At 42.3% G+C, this 21220-nt stretch overlaps 1 protein-coding gene across 2 annotated transcripts in view; it reads left to right on the forward strand.

The window, feature by feature from the left end:
* Positions 1 to 21098, forward strand: part of sparta (spartin a) — a 50136-nt gene extending 29038 nt beyond the window's left edge. The window contains exons 3-9 of one of the 2 annotated variants that reach the window (XM_078402339.1): positions 2951 to 3795; positions 5379 to 5576; positions 8502 to 8631; positions 12097 to 12291; positions 14023 to 14181; positions 15555 to 15645; positions 19177 to 21098. In XM_078402339.1, coding sequence (XP_078258465.1) covers positions 2951 to 3795; positions 5379 to 5576; positions 8502 to 8631; positions 12097 to 12291; positions 14023 to 14181; positions 15555 to 15645; positions 19177 to 19357 — 1799 coding nt within the window. In that variant the 3' untranslated portion in view covers positions 19358 to 21098. The remainder of the gene's footprint in view (positions 1 to 2950; positions 3796 to 5378; positions 5577 to 8501; positions 8632 to 12096; positions 12292 to 14022; positions 14182 to 15554; positions 15646 to 19176) is intronic. The other variant, XM_078402340.1, reaches the window with a different exon arrangement.
* The last annotated feature ends 122 nt before the right edge of the window (positions 21099 to 21220 follow it).

Below are 21220 nucleotides of genomic sequence, written 5' to 3' on the forward strand. Positions count from 1 at the left end.
TGAAGATCTCTCGTTGTTATTTGCACCACCTTTCCAGTCCTGTAAACATCTGTCTCAGCCCATGTTGATAAGCCATTCGCAAAAGGTCTTCTTACATGGATTCTCAGCACAAAACAGCTGATGTTCTCCCTTTTTTCCTGTGAACTCATCCTAATCTCAATATTTGAACCAATGCTGAATTCTGCTCAAATGGTGCTCTGAAAATTGCTGATCTGTATAGGCTCCCTGATCATCATGCCTCTCTCACAACATACCTCTGGAATTTGGGTCTTTCATCTACTTTTAGATGATGATGTCCTGGGCAAATCCAAACTGAGCATCACCAAAGAAGTTATTGGTCATTAAGTATAATTGATATTTTTGATGATAACTTTAATCACCAGTGATTGAAAGTGAATCGATTGAGCAGAAATTGGCTGGATTACATTTGTCCTATTTTCATAGACATGATTTATCTGGATAATTTTTCGATGATTGGCACATAATGCTGGAGTAACTCAGCAGGTCAGGCAGGCAGCATCTCTGGAGAAAAAGAATAGGTGACGTTTGGGATTGAAACTCTTCTTCAGACTCTTTCACTTGGAAAGGAAAGAACTGCAGATGCTTGTTCGAAACGTCGCCTATTCCTTTTCTCCAGAGATGTTGTCTGAATTGCTGAGTTACTCCAGTTTTTTGTGTCTATCTTCTATTTTTCACTTAGTTGGTTAGATGTTAGAGTTGAATTAGATGTTAGAGTTGAATGTAGACAGCTTGAACAGGAACCCAAGTCTTAAATTATCAAGGAAAATCGTGAGTCCCAATGCTTTTTATGCATCCTGCGATCTTGGCTATTTATTTATCTGTTTGAATGGATGGGGCATGTTGGTCAGAGTTGGCAAATTGGGCCAAAGGGCCTGTTTACACGCTGTTTGATTTTATGAAGTGAATTGCAGTGATTAAAGACCAGCTCCTGATTCTTTGGAAGAGATTCAAATGGTTCATTCGGCATTTCTGACTGAAGATAATGGTGGTAGATTCTAACAAGACATTGGCGAGGCCACACTTGGAGTATTGTGTTCAAATTGGTCACCCAATTCTTTCTGTAGAAAGATGCGATCAAGCTAGAAACGAGTGCAGAGAAGATTTACGAGGTTGTGGCCAGGACTAGAAGGTCTGAACTATAGGGAGAAGTTGGGCAGGCTGGGTCTTTATGCCTTGGAACACAGGAGGCTGAAGGGTGACCTGATAGAGATGTATAAAATCATGAGGGGAATAGATAGGGTGAATGCACTGAGCCTTTTACCCAGGGCAGGAGAGTCAAGAACTAGAAGGAGTAAGTTTAAGGTGAGAGGGGAAAACATTTACACAGAGTTGTGGGTATATGGAACGAACTGTAGAGGTAGTTGACACAGGTACAATAACACCATTTAAAAGACATTTGGAAAGTACATGTTTTAGAGGGACATGGGCAGGTGGGACTAGCGTAGATGAGGCATCCCTGATCGGCATTGGCAAGTTGAGCTGAAGGGCCTGTTTCTGTGCTGCATGACTGATTCTATGACTTTCAATGAGTTAAATGATCAGATTACTATTTTTTGGTTGTGATGGCTTAGTCATAACACATTTCGACAAAGCCCTGCAGAGAACCCTATCAGCTTTTGCTAAAAGATTCATGAGATCTATTCTGCATACCTGAACAAACATGCCGGACATTGGTTTAACATTTCACTTGGCAGATGGCACTTGTTGTGCAATGATCCCTTGTCACCGTATTAATTGTCACCGTAGCGTATTATCCTTCTGGGGATTTAATCTGTCTGATTGGGATGAAAGTGCAGCCACTGAACCAGATTACTGTAATGGATTTAATCAAAAACTATAAAATATTGGACATTGTGAAATTAGGATTGAGATTGCATTCATCTGTCAATTTATTTACATCATGTTTACAAAGACACTCTTTTTAGAATCTTGGTGGTTGAAAGACTCACTGCTTGTAAGGGGACTGGAGTCATCTCTCAGGGTCGCTGTCACTGCACAAACCTGGGCTGGGTGAAGGGGTCAGTCTAGTTTGCTGTCCCACCCTTAAATAACGATTGACAGTTTGTTGATTCGCAAGGGTGTCGGGGGTTATGGGGAGAAGGCAGGAGAATGGGGTTGAGAGGGAAAGATAGATCAGCACTGATTGAATAGCGGAGTAGATTTGATGGGCTAAATGGTCTAATTCTGCTCTATTAACCAATGAACATAATATAGGAGAGTAGCAGAGTCATACAACACAGTAACAGGCCCAACTTGCCCATGCTGACCAAGGTGCCCCATTTATGCCAGTCCCACCTGCCTGCATTTCCCATATCCCTCAATCTTTCCTATACATGTATCTGTCCAAATATCTTTTAAATGTGATAGTACCAGCCTCAACTACCTCCTCAGATTCTTATTAAATCTTTCTCATCTCACCTTAAACGTATGTCCTCTGGTTCTTGATTCCCCCCATTCTGGGTAAAATACTCTGTGTATTCACCCTATCCCCCTCTTGTAGGGGAGAGGGAGGTCATGCACTCGGGTGGAATCGAAAAGTGGATTATTATCCAAGTGAAGAAATACTTTAATGAGTGAAATGATCTAGGTGTTCTAGTGCAGGAATCACACACATTTAGCAGGAAAATTAGCACAGGGTATATGGTATGAGCTGCCAGAGAAGGTAGTTGGGGCAGGTATTATAACAGCACTTAATAGACACTTGGACAGGTACATGGATAGGAAAGGTTTAGAGAGATATGGGCCAAATGCGGGTGTGACTGGAATAGATAGATTTGGGGTGGTGTAAAGGGCATTTACTCATGTCAAAGGGAGACTCCTGTTTGAGGAACTCTGAAGTCATTTGTTACACGGTCTTTGTTACTTTGTTACTTGGCATTTGTTACACAGATGATTAAACGCTTAACAATTATTGCTTTATTTTTATCAGGCATGGAAAACTGCAATCTTCAAGCAAAAGATACAGCTGAGAATCTTTGTCGCATCAAAGAGGAATATAAAGAGGCATTTATCTTTATAAATAAAGGTCTCAGTGCAGACGAATCGGGTCAAAAAAAAGCCGCAAAACAGCATTACAGACGAGGAAAGGAGCACTTAAATAATGGATTGTGTATTCCAATCAATGGCCCAGAATGTATTGGTGCAGAGTGGGACACTGCCCGTCTAATGCAAAATAAAATGAGAGTGGCACTAAGTAACATATGTACACGGTTAACTAATTTGGAGCATGTTGAGAATCCAGCAGCATCCAATCAGTCAAACCAGTTGCCTGGAACGTCAGGATCTAGTTGTCCAAAGTCAGAATCAAGGGTATATCCAGTCCTACCAACGCCATGTGAAGAAAAATCGTCAAAGTCTCAGTCTGGCTGTCGATCATCCACTGTGGCAGTGAGCAGAACTACAAATGAAAATACCTCGCCTGCAACTCCTCATCTCTCTTCACTGGATTCTGTGTCCGTAGCGAGTGAGCTGCCCCCTGTATACACTCCTGAGGCTATGGATGGGCACATGACTCTTTCCTACGGCACGGAATCTGGCGAGTTTGCTGTTATAGGTGATGAGATTTTTGGGCAAGGAACCCAACCTCATTCACTGGAATCGCCCGGCATGGATGCCTATGAGCTCATTAGAATTGAACAAGGAGTGCAGATATTCTACGTAACGGCCGATGGGCAAGTGAGTGCGCCCTCGTATCCTGGCTTTCTTCGCATCGTCACATTTTCAGAGAAAGACACTGGGGGTGCAGCGCAAAGCACACCTCCTCCTTTTCTGCAGGTATGATATCTTTTGATATCCACAGGTTTAGAAGGGTCTGGGCCAAAGGTGGGCAGGAGGGACCAGCGTTAATGGAGCATCTTTGTCAGCATGAAAAAGTTGGGCAGAAGGGCCTGTTTCTGTGTTGTGAGTGTAGAAACAGGGAACTGCAAATGCTGGAGTAATTCAGTGGGTCAGGCGGCATCCCTAGAGAACAATGATAGATGACGTTTCGGGCTGGAGTTTCAGTCTGAAGAAGGGTCCGAACCCAAAATGTAATCTATCCATATGTATAAGAAAATAACTGCAGATGCTGGTACAAATCGATTTATTCACAAAATGCTGGAGTAACTCAGCAGGTCAGGCAGCATCTCGGGAGAGAAGGAATGGGTGACGTTTCGGGTCGAGACCCTGAAGAAGGGTCTCGACCCGAAACGTCACCCATTCCTTCTCTCCCGAGATGCTGCCTGACCTGCTGAGTTACTCCAGCATTTTGTGAATAAATGTAATCTATCCATGTTCGTCAAGGATGCCGCCTGACCCACTGAGTTACTGCACCACTTTGTTTCTTTCCATGTTGTATGACTCTGCGACTCTTTACGGAAAAACATTGTTCAGAGTTCTTTCGTCTTGAAAATACATAAAGTTTTATTTGATTTTATTTGTACAGATCTGCTATAACATGATAATTGCAACCCAATTTCTAATGAAATCAATGGGAAAAAAGAAGGGCTAGACAATTTCCGACTTGCAAGAACAAAGTTCGTTTTCATACAGGATTTTGAAAACTAAAGGGTTTTAATAGCTTCATTTTGTTAGTGCAAGCTATATACATTAAATTATTAAATAATGTAAAAAATAAATAAATAATGTAACATACAGCTGGTTGTATTTATAGCTTGTGTTATCAAAAATGAATGATACTCTATTGCACAAGTGTCAATCATTGCTCAAGTGACAATGAAAATGTTGGCTTGTGTCGCTACTTTCAGCGAACTGTGTACCTCTTATTATAGATAATTATTAGAACTGCGTACCAGTAATTATACCCCTCCCGTGTCTCTAAAGGACCATGGACTGCTAGAAACTTAAATAAAGAATTGACAATTAACAAAGAAGTAAACAATTAACAGTGTTGTGATGGAGGCACGTCCCGAAAGAGCATACGCCACTCGCAATGCTGTCATAATTTTGTCCGGATTAATGGAGATGCCAGACCATCAGTTGCCAGAAAATTGGTGATGAACCTGTAGTTGCTTTTAATTAGTCCGGTGTCATTGGGTGATTCAGTTTTAAAGTGTATTATTGGTATCAATTAAGTAAATATTAGAAGGTGTTTATTCACAAAGTGCTGGAGTAACTCAGCAGGTCGGGCAGCATCTCGGGAGGGAAGGAATGGGTGACGTTTCGGGTCGAGACCCTTCTTCAGACCGATGTCAGGGGGGGCGGGACAAAGGAAGGATGTAGGTGGAGACAGGAAGATAGAGGGAGATCTGGGAAGGAGGAGGGGAAGGAGGAGGAGGGAAATATTAGAAGGTTGTTTATTCTGTTATTAAAATCAAAAGTCCCAATTATTATTTCTTGTTCTACATGTTACTGTGTAGGTCTGTGACTGGATCTATCCACTGATCCTCAGTCAGTCTCCTGTACTGCTGTGTAACAATGGAGTCTACATGTTTCCAGATGTAATGTCACCTGACCCTGACATCTATGTTGGAGTGGTGTTGTCCGCAGAGCTGCCGCCATCAGACCGCGAACACTTCGAAGACTTGTTAAAACAAATGACTTTTTTCAAAATTCAGGTAAGTTTCAAAGATTCAGGAAAATTGCACCACCAAAATAATTTTGGACAATGTAAACATATAAACCTTTTATTTTTTATTTTTTAGTTTTAGAGATACAGCATGGAAACAGTCCCTTCGGCCCACTGAGTCCACATTGACAATCGATCATCCGTTGACACTAGTTCTATGTTATCAAATTTTCGCATCCACTCCTTGCACATTAGGGGCAGTTTACAGAGGGCCAATTAACCTACTCAGCAGGTCAAGCAACATCTCTGGAGAATATGGATAGATGACGCTTTGGGTCAGGACCCTTCTTCAGATTGTAGTTTGAAGCTGAGTTGGAGTTCATAGTGTTCAAGCCTGATAGTTGTTGGGAAGAAGCTGTTTCTGAAGCTGGTCACCTGTCTTTGGCAGATCGTGAGGAGATCACTTGATGCACATCAGCAAACCTCTGACCTGCTCTCCTAGCAATTACATGAGAGGGATGTGGCGTCCAAGGAAGGGAATGCTGGAGGCCCACAACTGGCTGGGGCTTGCCTGGTGCAGGCACCGCTCGTAAGAATTTGAGCATGGCCTTTGAAAATGGTGCCTATTGCATGTAGGTTCAGTGGACTATTTCTGTACACTTGCTAATTGAGGATCGGGGGCATGGCAATATTCTACTGGACTGTTTGTATGAAAAAGAATTTCACTGTGTTAGCACTTCGCACATGCGACAATAAAAGCACCATTGACGTCCAGTTTCTGATTTCTACAATGGGGACCCTTCAGTGGTCATGCTGTTGAATAACAAGGGTAAGTGGGCACTGCTTGTCATTGCTTAGCCCTTTCATGCTGGTTGGCATTTACCAGACGATGCCTGAATATTGTTGAGGTCCTGCTGCATGCACGGGGTGAGCTGCCTAGCACGTGTGTGCTGTGTTCATTCCCTTGTGGACGATGAGTGTTTGGAACCACTTCTTTTAATCATTCACCACCTTGCTCAAGAATCAAGAGTGTTTAATAGTCATAAGTACAAACAAAGGAACAATGAAGATAGGGTAGACAGTCAGAACTTTCTCTCTGGGTGAAAGTATCCAACACTAGAGGGTTTGGCTATAAAGTGAGAGGGAGAAATTTTAATTGGGGCAATTTTTTTACACAGGTTGGTGGGGACCTGGAATGCACTGCCAGGGGTGATGGTTGAGGCAGATACTATAGTGGTGCTAAAAAAGGCTTTTGGATAAGTTCAGGGAATTGATGGATATGGATCATGTGTGGGCAGAAGAGATCAGTTCAGCTTAGCATTGTGTTCGGCACAAACATTGTGGGCCGAAGGGCCTGTTCCTCTGCTGTACTGTTCTATGAAATTCTTTCTTACTGCAGCTTACCAGCACAATAACACGCAGATAAATATATAATAATCAGTACAATAAGTTAATAACCATACAAGATGTGGCAGTACTTCATTTCAATGTGATATATTGGTTGTGAGACTGCTTAACTTTGAGGCGTGCTTTTATAACACGTGCAACGCTGTGGTACAGCTTCACTAGGGCATAAAGTGTGGAAACAGGCCTTTCGGCCCAACTTGCCCCACCGACCAACATGCCCCATCTACACTAGTCCTACCTGCCTGCGTTTGGCCCATATCCCTCTCAACCTGTCCTATCCATGTACCTGTCTGATTGCTTCTTAAACGTTGCAATAGTCCCTGCCTCAACTACCTCCTCCGGCCGCTCGTTCCATACCCTTTGTATGAAAAAGATACCCCTCAGTTTCTTTTAAAATCTTTCCCCCTTCACCTTAAACCTATGCCCTCTAGTTCTCAATTCCTCTACTATGGGCAAGTGAATCTTAAAGGGCCTGTCCCACTTAGGTGATTTTGTAGGCAACTGCCGGCGACTGTCAAAGTCGTAGCAGATCGCCAGAATTTTCTTTTACCCTACGACAATGACCACGACAATGCTGAGTCAGGTCGAGATTACACTGTCTTCGGAAACATCGCAAAAATTCCCATCCTGTCAATGCTTCTCCGGCGTCCTAATTCTCGCTGAAATCACTGACAAATCGGTAATTACTTGAGAGTTTTGAAATATAACATCTTGCCCGGGTTACTTGAAAACCAAGCTTCACGGTAACAAGGCATAAACTGGATATACTTCCAGTTTACTAATAGCAGTATTAAGACATTTAATTTTAAAAGTGATTAAATTGATTTTTGTGCGGAGTGTGGGCATTCTTTGAAAATGTACGGGAGATGCATATCTGGATTCTGGGTTGGGAGCCTACTTTAAATGTAATCGCTGATGGCCATAAACATCGCGAAAATTCCCACGCTTACCTGACCGTCAAACTGTTGCCTCCAATCTACCTGTCAAATGTCCTGACGGCAAATAAATTGGTTAAACACAAGTATTTTATGGTATCTTGAAATGACGTTACTTATTTTATTATTATGTGCTTCTAAATGCATCTAAGAGAACCTAGCAAACCTGGGGACAGCATACGACAGCGCCCGCAATAAGCAACGATACCTGGCGACAAGCCAGCTGTCACCGAGAAATTTCACTTCAGTTGATTTCTCAGCGACGCCTAGTCGCCGGCAGTCGCCTTAAAATCGCCTAAGTGGGACAGGCCCTTAACTCTTGACGTTTTGTTTACATTAAAACAAAATTCTGGAAGCACAAAGCTGGTTGGGTAGCACCTGTACGCAGAGAAACTTAGTTAATGCCTCCTGTTGACAAAAACACTTGGATAGGAAAGGTTTAGAGGGATATGGGCCAAATGTGGACAGATGGGGCACCTTGGATGAGTTGGGTCGAAGGCCCTGTTTCCATGCTGTATGGCTTTATGAATTAGTTTAATGTGTATTTGCATAGATGCTGGAGTACCTTTGAACAAAGCATTGTATTTTGTACCATGACATCGCTTGTATTTTAGTAGATTGTCTGTGTTTAGGATCCTGAAGCTTCGGCTAATGAAATTACTGTGAGTGAAACTTTACCGATGGATCATGAAACACAACCAGGTAACCAGGAGAATGTTCTACCTGAGTGGAGTGAGAAAGTGGCCCGTGGAATTTTGACAGGTAACCCGTTCGTGTACATAAGTGATGGTGAAAAACATCTAAACTTAGTTCTATCAGAAACGCCTATGTAGTCAACTACTTGAAAATGATTTCTTATGTAATAGTGATTCACCTTTTATATTTAAATAAAAACAAGCTGGTGTAACAACCCAGCAGTTAGGCAGCATCTGTTTTCTCTGAAGCATTGAAGGCTGAGGGGTGAGCTTATAGATGTATATAAAATTATGAGAGGCTTACATAGGGAAGAAGGTCAGAACCTTTTCCCCTGGGTGGAAGCATCAAATAATAAAGGCCATAGCTTTACGGTGAGAGGGGAAAAATTTGAAGGAGAAGTACAGGGGAAGTTTTTTTAAATGCAGAGGGTGATGGGTACTTGGCACCATGGGTAGTGGAAGCAGATACAATAGTGGTTTTGAGGCTTTTAGATAGACACTAGTATATGTAGGGAGTAGAGGGATATGGATCATGTGCAGGCTGAGGAAGTTAGTTTATCTTGGCACCATGTACGATGCAGACATTGTGGGCTGAAGGACCTGTTCCTGTGCTGTCCCATTTTTTAATCGTGTTAAGAGAAAAGGGTAACATTTTGGATCAAAGACTTCATCAGGATGGTGAAAGAGAAGAAATAAATTAATGCTTATTTTGGATTTCCAACATCAGTTTTTTTATTTTCAATCTTGTTTTGGACCTTGTTTTAAGTTATGATATTATTTATTCGTCACATTTCAACAGTTGAGAAAAATGCCAATGCCCCAAAACACCTCTAATTTAAAACACCCTTTTTGTTCACTGTTATAAATGGAGTGGCAGTTTTTCTCAGTCTTGTATGGGAAAGATTGTTTTTCAATTTTGGAGCCACTGGTGAGACCACATTTAGAATATTGTGTTAAGTTCTGGGCACCATGTTATAAGAAAGATATTGTCAAGCTCGAAAGGGTTCAGAAAAGATTTACGAGGATGGTGCCAGGACTAGGTGGTATGAGCTATATGGAGAGGTTGAGAAGGCTGGGTCTCTATTTCATGGAGCGCAGGAGGATGAGGGGAGATCTTCTAGAGGTATACAAAATCATGAAAGGAATAGATCGGGTAGATGCACAGAGTATTTTGCCCAGAGTAGGGGAATCGAGGACCAGAGGACATAGGTTCAAGGTGAAGGGGAAAAGATTTAATTGGAATCCGAGAGGTAACTTTTTCACACAAAGGGTGGTGGGTGTATGGAACAAGCTGCCAGAGGTAGTTCAGCTGGGACTATCCCATCATTTAAGAAACAGTTAAACAGGTACATGGATAGGACAGGTTTGGAGGGATATGGACCAAGTGCAGGCAAGTGAGACTAGTGTAGCTGGGACATTGTTGGCCAGTGTGGGCGAGTTGGACGAAGGGCCTGTTTCCACACTGTATCATTCTATGACTACGACTATCGCACAATTGATGTACACTTCAATGTTGAGTAGACTTTACTTTAGACTAGAGATACAGTGCGAAACGGGCCATTCGGCCCACTAAGTCTGCGCCTACCAGCATTCCCCATATACTAGCACTATCCTACACACTCGGGACAGTTTACATTTTTACCGAGCCAATTAATCTACAAACCTGTATGTCTTTGGAGTGTGGGAGGAAACCGGAGCACCCGAACAAAACTCATGGGGAGAACGTACAAACTCTGTACGGCCAGCACCAGTAGTCAGGATGAAGCTGGGTCCCTAGCGCTGTAAGGCAGTGACTTTACCACTGCCCACTGTGCCACCGAGTCAGTCTATAAAGAGAACTATGATCAACTATGATCAACTTGTGAACTGTTGCGGTGTTGCCTTTTGACCGAAATGATTGACTTCAAAGCATTAATGCAAAGTAACTTAATTGTGGCAAATAACTGGAATGGCTGGAACCTTGAGCTGAAACATTGACGTTGTTTCTCTCCCGGTGCTTGACTTACAGAATGCCTCCAGCAGTTTTTGTGTCAGTTTTGCTAACTTGACCTTTAGTTATTTAAAAATATTGCTAACACTCAATTTGAAGCCTAAGTCTGAAGTGCAGGCCAGTGCAGCGAAATAATTTTTTGTGCATTTTAGTCCTTAAACTAGTAGTTTTATTGGTACTTTCAACTTTCAAGTAAGATGAGAACTATTCACAAAATGCTGGAGTAACTCAGCAGGTCAGGCAGCATCTCGGGAGAGAAGGAATGGGTGACGTTTCGGGTCGAGACCCTTCTTCAGACTGATGTCGGGGGTGGGACAAAGGAAGGATATAGGTGGAGACAGGAAGATAGAGGTAGATCTGGGAAGGAGGAGGGGAAGGGAGGGACAGAGGAGCTATCTGAAGTTGGAGAAGTCAAAGTTCATACCACCGGGCTTCAAACTGCCCAGGCGAAATATGAGGTGCTGCTCCTCCAATTTCCGGCGGGCCTCACTATGGCACTGGAGGAGGCCCATGACAGAGAGGTCAGACTGGGAATGGGAGGGGGAGTTAAATGAGATGAGAACTAACCTGAAACCTTTTAGACACAAGCTGGAATTTTTTAAGCTAGAGAAAGTGCAGAGAAGATATACGTGAATGTTGCCAGGACCTGAGGGGCTGAGTTATAGGGACAGGTTGGGCAGGATAGGACTTTATTCCTTGGAGGGCAGTAGACTGAGGGGTGATTGTATAGAGGTGTATAAAATCATGAGGGGAATAGATTAGGTGAATGCACAGTCTTCTACCCAGATCAGGGTAATCAAAAACAAGAGGGCATGTTTAAGATGAGGGGCAACTTTTTCACACAGGGTGGTGGACGTATGGAACAAGCTGCCAGAGGAGGTAGTTGAGAGAGGTCCTATTTAAAAGAAACTTGGACAGCATGGATGAGTTGGACTGATGGGACTGTTTCCGAGCTGTGTGGCTCTCTGACAAGGAACTGCAGATGCTGGTTTACCAAAAAAAAAAAGTGCGGGTGTAAATGAGTCAGGCAGCATCTCTGGAGAACTTGGATAGGTGATGTTTGAATCACGGAGGGGAGCAGTGAGAGGATCTCATGGAATACCTGTCAGAGTGGGATGAGAACTTCTTTAAAGAGGGCACACCTTGAGGAGATTTCGTAGGAGCAGTAAAATGTAGACACAGAGAACCTCTTTCCACAGTTGCTGCCTGATTTTCTAACTTAACACTCTGTAACAACGTCGTTGCTCTTTTTGACAAATGTTGTGGAAAATCTAGAAACAAAGAACTGCAGATGGTGGTTTATACCAAAGATAGACACAAAGTGCTGGAGTAACTCAACAGGTCAGGCAGCATCTCTGGAGGCAAAGGATGGGTGACACTTGGGGTCAGGACCGTTCTTCACCGAGCCTCTTCAGCTATACTTTTGTTGCGTTACCTTTAGTTTGTTCGCTTGGGTAACTTACAACCCAAAGGTTGGGTGATGTTTTGGATTGGGACCCTTCAGACTGGAAATTCTAGTTGTTTATAATGGTTTTTTTTTAGGTGCTTCGTGGCTGAGTGTGGGTTTAGTTAAAGGCGCTGAATTCACTGGCAAAGCAATTCAGAAAGGAGCATCTAAACTGAGAGAGCACATTCAGCCTGAAGATAAACCTGCCACAGTCAGCCCCACTGTGGAAAAGGGACTAAGTGTTGCACGGCAGGCAACAGGAGGCGCTGTTAAAGTCAGCCAGTTCTTGGGTAAGTGAACAATCTATTTCAATGGCGGTGCTGGCTCGAAGGGCCAAATGGCCTACTCCTGCATCTATTTTCTATGTTTTAATCCTAATGCTGGCCCTGAGAGTATATTCAAGACATTGGTGAGGTCACATTTGGAGTATTGTGTTCAGTTTTGGTCACCCTGTGACAGGAAACATGTTGTTATGCTGGAAGGAGTGCAAAAAAGATTTACAACGATGTTGCCAGGACTCGAGGGTCTGAGTTATAGGGACAGATTGGGCAGGCTACGTCTTTATTCCTTGGAGCACAGGAGGCTGAGGGATGACCTTACAGGGGTGTATTAAATCATGAGCGGAATAGATAGGGTAAATGCACAGTCTTTTCCCAGGGTAGGGGAATCAAGAATCCAAGGACATAGGTTTTAGATAAGAGGGACAAGAGATTGGATATAAATCTGAGGAGCAACATTTTTATTTTGAGGATAGTGGATATATGGAACAAGCTGACAGAGGAGGTAGTTGAAGCAGGTACTGTAACAGCATTTAAAAGACACTTGGACAGGTACGCAAATGGCTGAGGCTTAGAAAGATATGGGCCAAATGTGGGCAAATGGGACCAGCTTACATGGGGCATCTTGGTCGGCATGGACCAGCTGGGCTGAGGGGCCCGTTTACGTGCCTTATAACTCTGCAATAGGGAGATGGAGAGGTTCAAAAAGTTATTAACTTACATTTTTCCAGCTTTCCACCTCCTGAAACTAAATTTAACTTATGATTCTGTTCACTAGGTTACATTGTTCCTTATATTACATCAACAACTAGACTTCAGGCACAGCATTGCATCTGCCTCACAACACCAGAGGCCTGGGTTCGATCCTGACATCTGGTGATGTCTGTGTGGAGTTTGCACATTCCCCCAGTGGCCATGAGGGTGTTCTTTGGGTGCTCCGGTTTCCTCCCACATTCCAAAGACGTGGATTTGTAGGTTATTTGGCCTCTGTAAATTGTCCCTTGTGTGTAGGGAGTGCGTAAGAAAGTGGGATAACATAAGAACAGTTGATCAATTGTCGGCGTGGACTCGGTGGGCCGAAGGGCCTGTTTCCATGCTGTATCATTAAGCTAAAAGGATTATGAGCATTACTATAAAAAAGCAAATCTTTAGTTTGGAGGGGTATTCCATTTCCAAACTAGACTCTGTCAAACTTTGATACCCAGAAATAGTGTCATGTATTAGTGTCAAGTCAGAAAAACACTACTTCTGGGAGAGAGTGCCAATGTTATACACAGACAGGTGGATCTTTCAAAGCACCAAAGACTTTCTCCATCATTCATTCAAAAGCTATTTAAGCTTGGGGTTTCTGTTACTGTTTTGTGTTTGGTCTGTTAGTAGTGCACAAAGGACAGGTTTAGAGGGATAGGGACCAAATGCTGGCAGGTGGGACTGGTGTAAATGGGACATGTTGGTCAGCGTGGATAAGTTGGGTGGAAGGCACAATTCTTGAGAGCATGTAAAACAATTTTTTTTACTGCATCTCAGTACACGTGACATTAATAATAAACCAAATCAAAGTTTAAAATGTCTGAAAAAGGGTCCCGACTCGAAACATCACCTGTCCATGTTCTCCAGAGATGCTGCCTGACCCGCTGAGTTACTCCAGCATTTTGTGCCTACCTTCGATTTAAACCAGCATCTGCAGGTTTTTTTTCCCTAGCACTTTGTGTTGTACTTTAAACTTTTTTTATTAATTTACAGTCAATGGACTTTGTACCGTTGCCAGTGCTATTGGGAAAGAACTTGCTCCACATGTAAAGAAGCATGGAAGTAAACTTATACCAGAATCTATAAAAAAAGATAATGATTCAAAAGCGACATTTGATGGTGCACTTATGGTAGCAGCATGTGGAGTTCAAGGTACATTTTATCTACCTTACTTTCCTATCAACTCACACTTACAAACAGGTCATTTAATGTTTTGTTTAATCCGTAACATTTTTTCATCATGCATGTGTTAAATAAATACACTTATGGCGAAGTGGAACAGAGCAGTGGAGGGATCAGTGAGTGGAACAGTTAGAAATATGTTCATGTTCACATGTTGTAGGAGCAGAATTAGGCCATTCAGCCCATTAAGTCTACTCCACCATTCAATGATGGCTGATCTATCTTTCCCTCTCAACTCCATTTTCCTGCCTTCTCCCCATAACCCTTGATAACCATACTAATCAAGAATCTATTAATCTCGAACTTCAAAATATCTATTGACTTGGCCGCCACAACCTTCTGTGGCAATGAATTCCACAGATTCATCACCCTCTGACAAAAGCAATTCCTCCTCATCGCCTTTCCAAAGGTACTTCCTTTCATTCTGAGGCTATGGCCTCCGGTCCAAGACTCTCCCACTAGTGGAAACATCTCTTCATATCCACCCTATCCAGGCCTTTCACTGTTTGGAAAGTATCAATGAGGTCCCTCCTCGTCCATCTAAACTCTTCTGTACTCTACAGGCCCAGTGTCTTTAAAAGCTCATCATATCTGTCTTTGTGCCATTTGTGTCTTTAAACATGACACAAATATAAGCTTAAACAAATATAAGTATCTGGTTGTGCAAAGTTGAAATAAAATTGCCAATCAACCCCCCCCCTCCCCCTCCTCACCTGTATCCACCTATCACTTGCTAGGCTTTGTCCTGCCCCCAGCTTTCTCCCCATCCCCAAACCCAATCAGTCTGACTCAACGTTGTCTGTCCATGTTCTTCAGAGATGCTGCCTGATCTGGTGAGTTACTCCAACTCTTTGTGTTCTATTTGTGAAATAAAATTGTTTTCCATGATTAGTTTCTGAAGAGGTGACACCTCAGTAAAAAAAAAAAAATATTCTTCACTTGGTATAATTCCAATCAAGTCTGTTCAGTTCCATGAACTTTCTTAGAAGACGTATATACTAAGGCCAAACTTAAATTGCAGAATCAACTTAAAAAAAATGTAGCTGAGTTGGAAATGTTGCAAAAGTAGTATCATCCTCTTCCAGCTGTCCACCTTCTGCAATCAGTCTGAAGTGTCCCAACCTGAAATGTCGTCTGTCCATGTTCTCCAGAGTTGCTGCCTGACCCGTTGTGTTACTCCAGCACTTGTCTCTCATTTGTAAACCAGCATCTGAGGTTCCTTGTGTCAAATATATTCTGATATCTCTGTTATTTGATAAATCAGTAGATGCATTTGTTTCTAGGGATGGGTCAGGGAGAATATATATAATACTTAACATTATGTTCTTAATTTCTTTTCACAGGATTTGCAACTGTCTGGAATGGCTTGGAATGTGCAGCGAAGTGCATAGCTACGAGTGTTGCAGCTGAGACTGTTCACACGGTGAAACACAAGTAAGTAGTCACAGACCGCACAGAAACAGACCCATCTCGTCCATGCTGACCAAGATGCCTCATCTAAGCATTTGGCCCATATCCCTCTAATCTAGTCTTTTTAGTTAATGAGGAATTCGATAGAAATTCAGTTTATATTAAACGTTATGCAGACCTCCCAACCCTTCTGAATTTGACGGAAAGTTTCCGCTTTCTTATTTCATTTTCGCCATTTCGATTTCGCCTCACATTTTTCCGCAAAACACATGCTGCTCGCCGGGCCACGTCCCTCCGCTCGCCGGACCTCGCCGCGTAGCGTGAGGCCAGTTGGGGTGGGTGAATGGGGGGGGGGGGGGGGTCAGTGGGGAGGGGAGTGGGGATGGGGGGGCGGAGGGAGGGGAGGAGGGTGGTGGGGGTCAGGGGAAGGGAGTGGGGAGTGGGAGGAGGGGTGGAGTGGGAGGGGAGGGGGGTAGAGTGGGAGTAGGGGGTGAGGGGGAGGGGGGGAGAGGGGGGTGGGGAGGGCGGGAGGGTAGTGCGGGGGGAGTAGGGGTGGGGGGGACATGGACCGTTGTGATTTGCTGTTGAAGACTACTGGAGCAAGTCTGTCTTCGATGAATTAGGTATGTGCAGTTTTAAATAAAACTCTTTCTCCATAACTTAGTCAAACATTTTATGACCATTGTTCTTTTATTCAATACCAAGAGAATTGGGATGTGTAACGAAAAAGCAAAATAGAAAAAACAAAACAAAACAATTTTTTCTTTGTGTTGTAAAAAGTATTTTTGTTCAATAACCTTTCTATATATAGCAGAATATACTCATGATAGGCCTGACATTGTACATGTAGTCCAAGAACTACAGACTGTTGGAAATAATAGTCGTTTTTCACCCATGTATGTAGCGCATGTAAGTGCATTTGGCATGCATATTTTTTTTTGGTGAAAAGTTGCATTACGTTATGAATTTTGATGTAAAATTCTGAATTTTGGACATCAAAATTATGAATTTGTAAAATCAAATGTTGGGAGGTCTGGTTATGTATATTGTTGTTAACTGACACTTTATGCTATCAGAAACATGAAGACCAGCATTTTATAAGGAATTATAATTGGTCAAAGCAGCATCATCCTACTTGAGATTGATTGAATAAATTTGCTTTATCTTTTGCGATTCAATCATTTTGGGCTTTTCTAAGCAACACTTTCTTTCGCTACTCCAGAATTATTTTATGCAAAAGGAACAAAATATTTCTAGCGTTTTATTTTCTACAATTTTCTATTGATTGTCACTGTGATTCTCTTTCCACTGTTCTGCAAAGCCTTTCATATTTAGTGAGTGATTTATTATGCGTCTCCTGCTAAATGAGAATTCAGTTTTTCAATTTGCCTCCTACGTTTCTGCAGCCAACAAATATTTGAGGCTTTTGCTCTGCCCTGATGTATCTCAAAGTTAAGGATAGGGGGAATTAAATGCCTTTTTAATAAACAAATTTGTAAAATTCTGCTAATGAGTCATAGAGTGATACAGTGTGGAAACAGGCCCTTCGGCTCAACTTGCCCACACTGGCCAACATGTTCCAGCTACACTAGTCCCACATGCCTGCATTTGGTCCATATCCCTCCAAACCTGTCCTATCCAAGTACCCGTCTAACTGTTTCTTAAACGGTGGGATAGTCCCAGCCTCAACTACCTCCTCAGGCAGCTTGTTCCTTACAGCCACCACCCGTTGTATGAAAAGGTACGCCTCAGATTCCTAATAAAAATCTTTTCCCCTTCACCTTGAACCTTTGTCCTATGGTCCTCAGCTCTTAGTCATATAGTCATAAAGCTATACACCACGGAAACACTCTTCAGCCCATCTTGTCCATGTTGACCCTTCCTATCCACATATCCATCCTAATGCCTTTTAAAAGTCATAACTGTATCCGCTTCTATAGCTTCCTCTGGCAGCTTGTTCCAGATATGGACTACCCTCTGAGTTAAAGGTTTCCACTGAGGTCCTTTTTAAATCTCTCCCCTCTCATCTTGAGCCCCCTAGTTTTAGAATCCTCTAAAAGACTGAGGGGAAAAAGACTGAGCGTTCACTTTGTCCATGCACTTGTGATCTTGTACACCTCAATAAGGCCACTCCTCAGTCCCCTAGGCTCCAAAGAAAAAAGTCCCAGCCTATCCAACCTCTCCCTACAACTCAAGCCCACAAACTAACGGCCTTTCACCGTCTGTCTCAAAGTCTTTATTGCCCTGGGTAAAAAACCCTCCACCACTCTTAACCCCTTCACAATTGGGATAGTTAAGACAAACTGTGGACACTGGCATTGTGCTACACAGTGATATATTTTACCATATGGGTCTGGAACCGCCACTCTTTTGCTTCCTCTTCACTTATAAGCTTCCAGAGCTGGGGTAAGTATATACCATTCACTGTGTGAACTTGCACAGGTTTCTTGAACAACAAGAAAATTAGTTGGCCCTGTGTCTACTTTGCAACATTTGAATTACTTATTCTTACCTTTGCCTCAACCTCTTATGCTTATTCACAGAACAGCGCAGCACAGGAATAGGTCCTTCGGCCCACAATGTTTGTGCTGAACATAATGCCAAGTTAAATCTCAGCTGCCTACACAGAATCCATATCCCTCCATATCTTTGTGCCCATCTAAAAACCTCTAAAATGCCACTGTTGTGTGTTCCTCCACCACCACTCCCAGCAGCTCGTCCCAGGCACTCGCCACTATTTCCATTAAAAAGAAAAATCTCCTTTAAACTTTGCCCCTCTCACCATAAAGCTCTTCCCTCTAGTTTTTAATATTTCTACCCGGTGGGGGGTTTCTGACTATTTACCTTATCAATCTTATCAGGTCTCCCCTCAACCTCAGATGTTCCAGAGAAAACAATCCAGGTTTATCCATCTTCTCCTTTTAGCTAATACCCTCATATCCAGGCAGCATTCTGGTAAACCTCTGCACACTGAACAGATAGCTCACTCGTATTCAATTTGTGTAATCTATTTAGTATCCAGACAGGACTTTGAAAAAGACAGCATTAGAGTAACTCATCAGGTCAGGCAGCATCCCCAAACATGGATAGGTAATGTTCCAGGTCAGGACCCTTTTTAAAAAAAGGACTAGTGTTTTTGATGATGGAAGGAGGGAAATCATTCCGCTAAAAATACAAGTACGTAAATTGGCACTTGCAGCTCCTTCTTTTGAGTCTGAATCTTTTTCCCTGGGCGCAAATGTCCAACACGAGAAGGCATTGCTATAAGGTGATAGGGGGAAAGTTTAAAGGAGAAGTGCGGGGCTGGTTTTTTTTTACACTTAAGGTGGTGGGTGCCTTGAACACACTGCCAGGGTTGATGATGGAGGCAGATACGATTGTGACATTTAAGAGAGCTTTGAATAGGGAATAGAGGGATAAGGATAATGTGCAGCCAGATAAGATTCGTTTAACTTGGCAAACATTGTAGGCCGAAGGGCTCGTTTCTGTGCTGTAGTGTCCTGTTTCCCTGGCCGTTCTGCTGTAAATGATCAGTGATGATCTATTCTCATGAAGGTACGGCTCTGCTGCTGGGAAAGTCACAGACAACGCCGTGAACTCAGCCATCAACGTTGGTGTGACAGCGTTCAACGTCGAACATCTGGGCATTAAAGCCATCATTCGGCGCACTGCCAAGGAAACCGGAACTGCTATCCTTGATGACTACAAGTTGCAAGAAAAGACAGAGAAGAAATGAATAATCTCTCCTTAAATTTAGCTGATGCAACTGAATTCTAACATGCTAATAATCAGTCATGTTTTGCAGATTTTATTTTCAACTAACATGCAGGTTGACCTTGGAGAATGTACATCCGATGGCACTTTTTGTTAAATAGCATTAAATTATTTTTGTGATTGTCAAGTTGGTTTAATTTTAACATGTTAATAATGCGTGAAGCATCTAAGACTACTTGTCTCCAATTATAAAGTAAAGCGGACAAAAGGAATTGCAGCTGCTAGTGTACAAAAACACAAAGTGCTGGCGTAACTCGACAGGGCAGGCAGCATATCTGGAGAACATGGAAAGGTAATGTCATCCAACCGTATTCTCCAGACCTGCTGCCCGAACTATCTATTTTTTTGCGAATATATATTTTGATTTTCTTTCTTCAGTTTTGGATCCTGAGTTAGTTGTGAATCAGAACAAGCTAAGATCCATATGGAATGATTTCAGTACTTGCTCGTTGGACATATTTTTTGAGTAGGAAGGAACTGCAGATGCTGGTATAAACCAAAGGTAGACACAAAAAGCTGGAGTAAGTGAGTCAGTGTCGAGACCCTTCAGTCTGAAGAAGCCTGACCCGCGACAATATTTTTTGATGTGTTTGAAGATCGTTTAGAGAAGTGTTTAAAAAAAAAAAATCTTTTCCTTGCACATGCACCTAAAAGTATGTATCCATGGTGGTATGCTGATTGAAGACTTGTATTTTGAACACAAACAGCTGTAATTGAGTGAGAACATAAATAATGTGCATTTTGTGTAGAGAACATTTAAGAGTGGGAATAAACACAATTAACAGCAGTGGTAGTGTGTTGCGTGGGTATGTTCAAACTCAACTTGCTGGTGCACCACAACCTTTCTGATATAGCAAAACAAGGTACTGTAAAAACAGGAAATAACACTTTCACTGACAGCAAAATTAATTTTGCCCATCAGCAAGTTGCTCAGCACGGTGGTAAAAAGGTCGTATTTTCAAGTTGGTCTGATAGAGTTGGCTTCAAATACTAAACTTTAGTAGAAGAATTTAACTTTGATTTAATTTATAATTGTTTTAAAAGAAATGCAAGAAATTTGATTGTACCATCTGTAACTTGTAAGATGGTTCTAGAATGAATTATCATTTCTAATCACGTGTAAATCTGTGTTTTGGGAACAGACCTCAAGTTGCAGACTGGACATTTGTTCTGCTTCCACATTAACCTTTCACTTAAATAACTTGTACTTCAAACTCTCAACAGCATTATCCTCTATTAAAGTGCCTTTGTCTTTAATCATCCTACACAATGTAGATGCATTGTATAAATGTTTATTTAAATAACACCAATATATTGGAATAGTTATTCTGTATACGTAAAGAATGATATCACAAATCTGTTTGCCTTTGGTATTGTTAAAGTAAAATGTAGAAAACATGAGCAAAGTAACATATTAACTAATTTGTACAAGTATGCATACTCAATATTATTTACTGAATAAATCTGAGATATGCAACTCAGGACTTCCTTAAATCTACCATGATATCTTTTTGACTGGGGACTACACGCCAGGGACAATTTACAATTTTACCGAAGCCAATTAACCTACAAACCTGTACTACTTTGGAGTGTGGGAGGAAATGGAGCACCTGGAGAAAACCCATGCGATCAATGGACAATAGACAATAGGTGCAGGAGTAGGCCATTCAGCCCTTCGAGCCAGCACCGCCATTCAATGCGATCATGGCTGATCCCTCTCAATCAGTACCCCGATCCTGCCTTCTCCCCATACCCCCTCACTCCGCTATCCTTAAGAGCTCTATCCAGCTCTCTCTTGAAAGCATCCAACGAACTGGCCTCCACT

Source organism: Rhinoraja longicauda, chromosome 7 (genome assembly GCF_053455715.1).
Source record: "Rhinoraja longicauda isolate Sanriku21f chromosome 7, sRhiLon1.1, whole genome shotgun sequence".
Taxonomy (NCBI): Eukaryota; Metazoa; Chordata; class Chondrichthyes; order Rajiformes; family Arhynchobatidae; genus Rhinoraja; species Rhinoraja longicauda.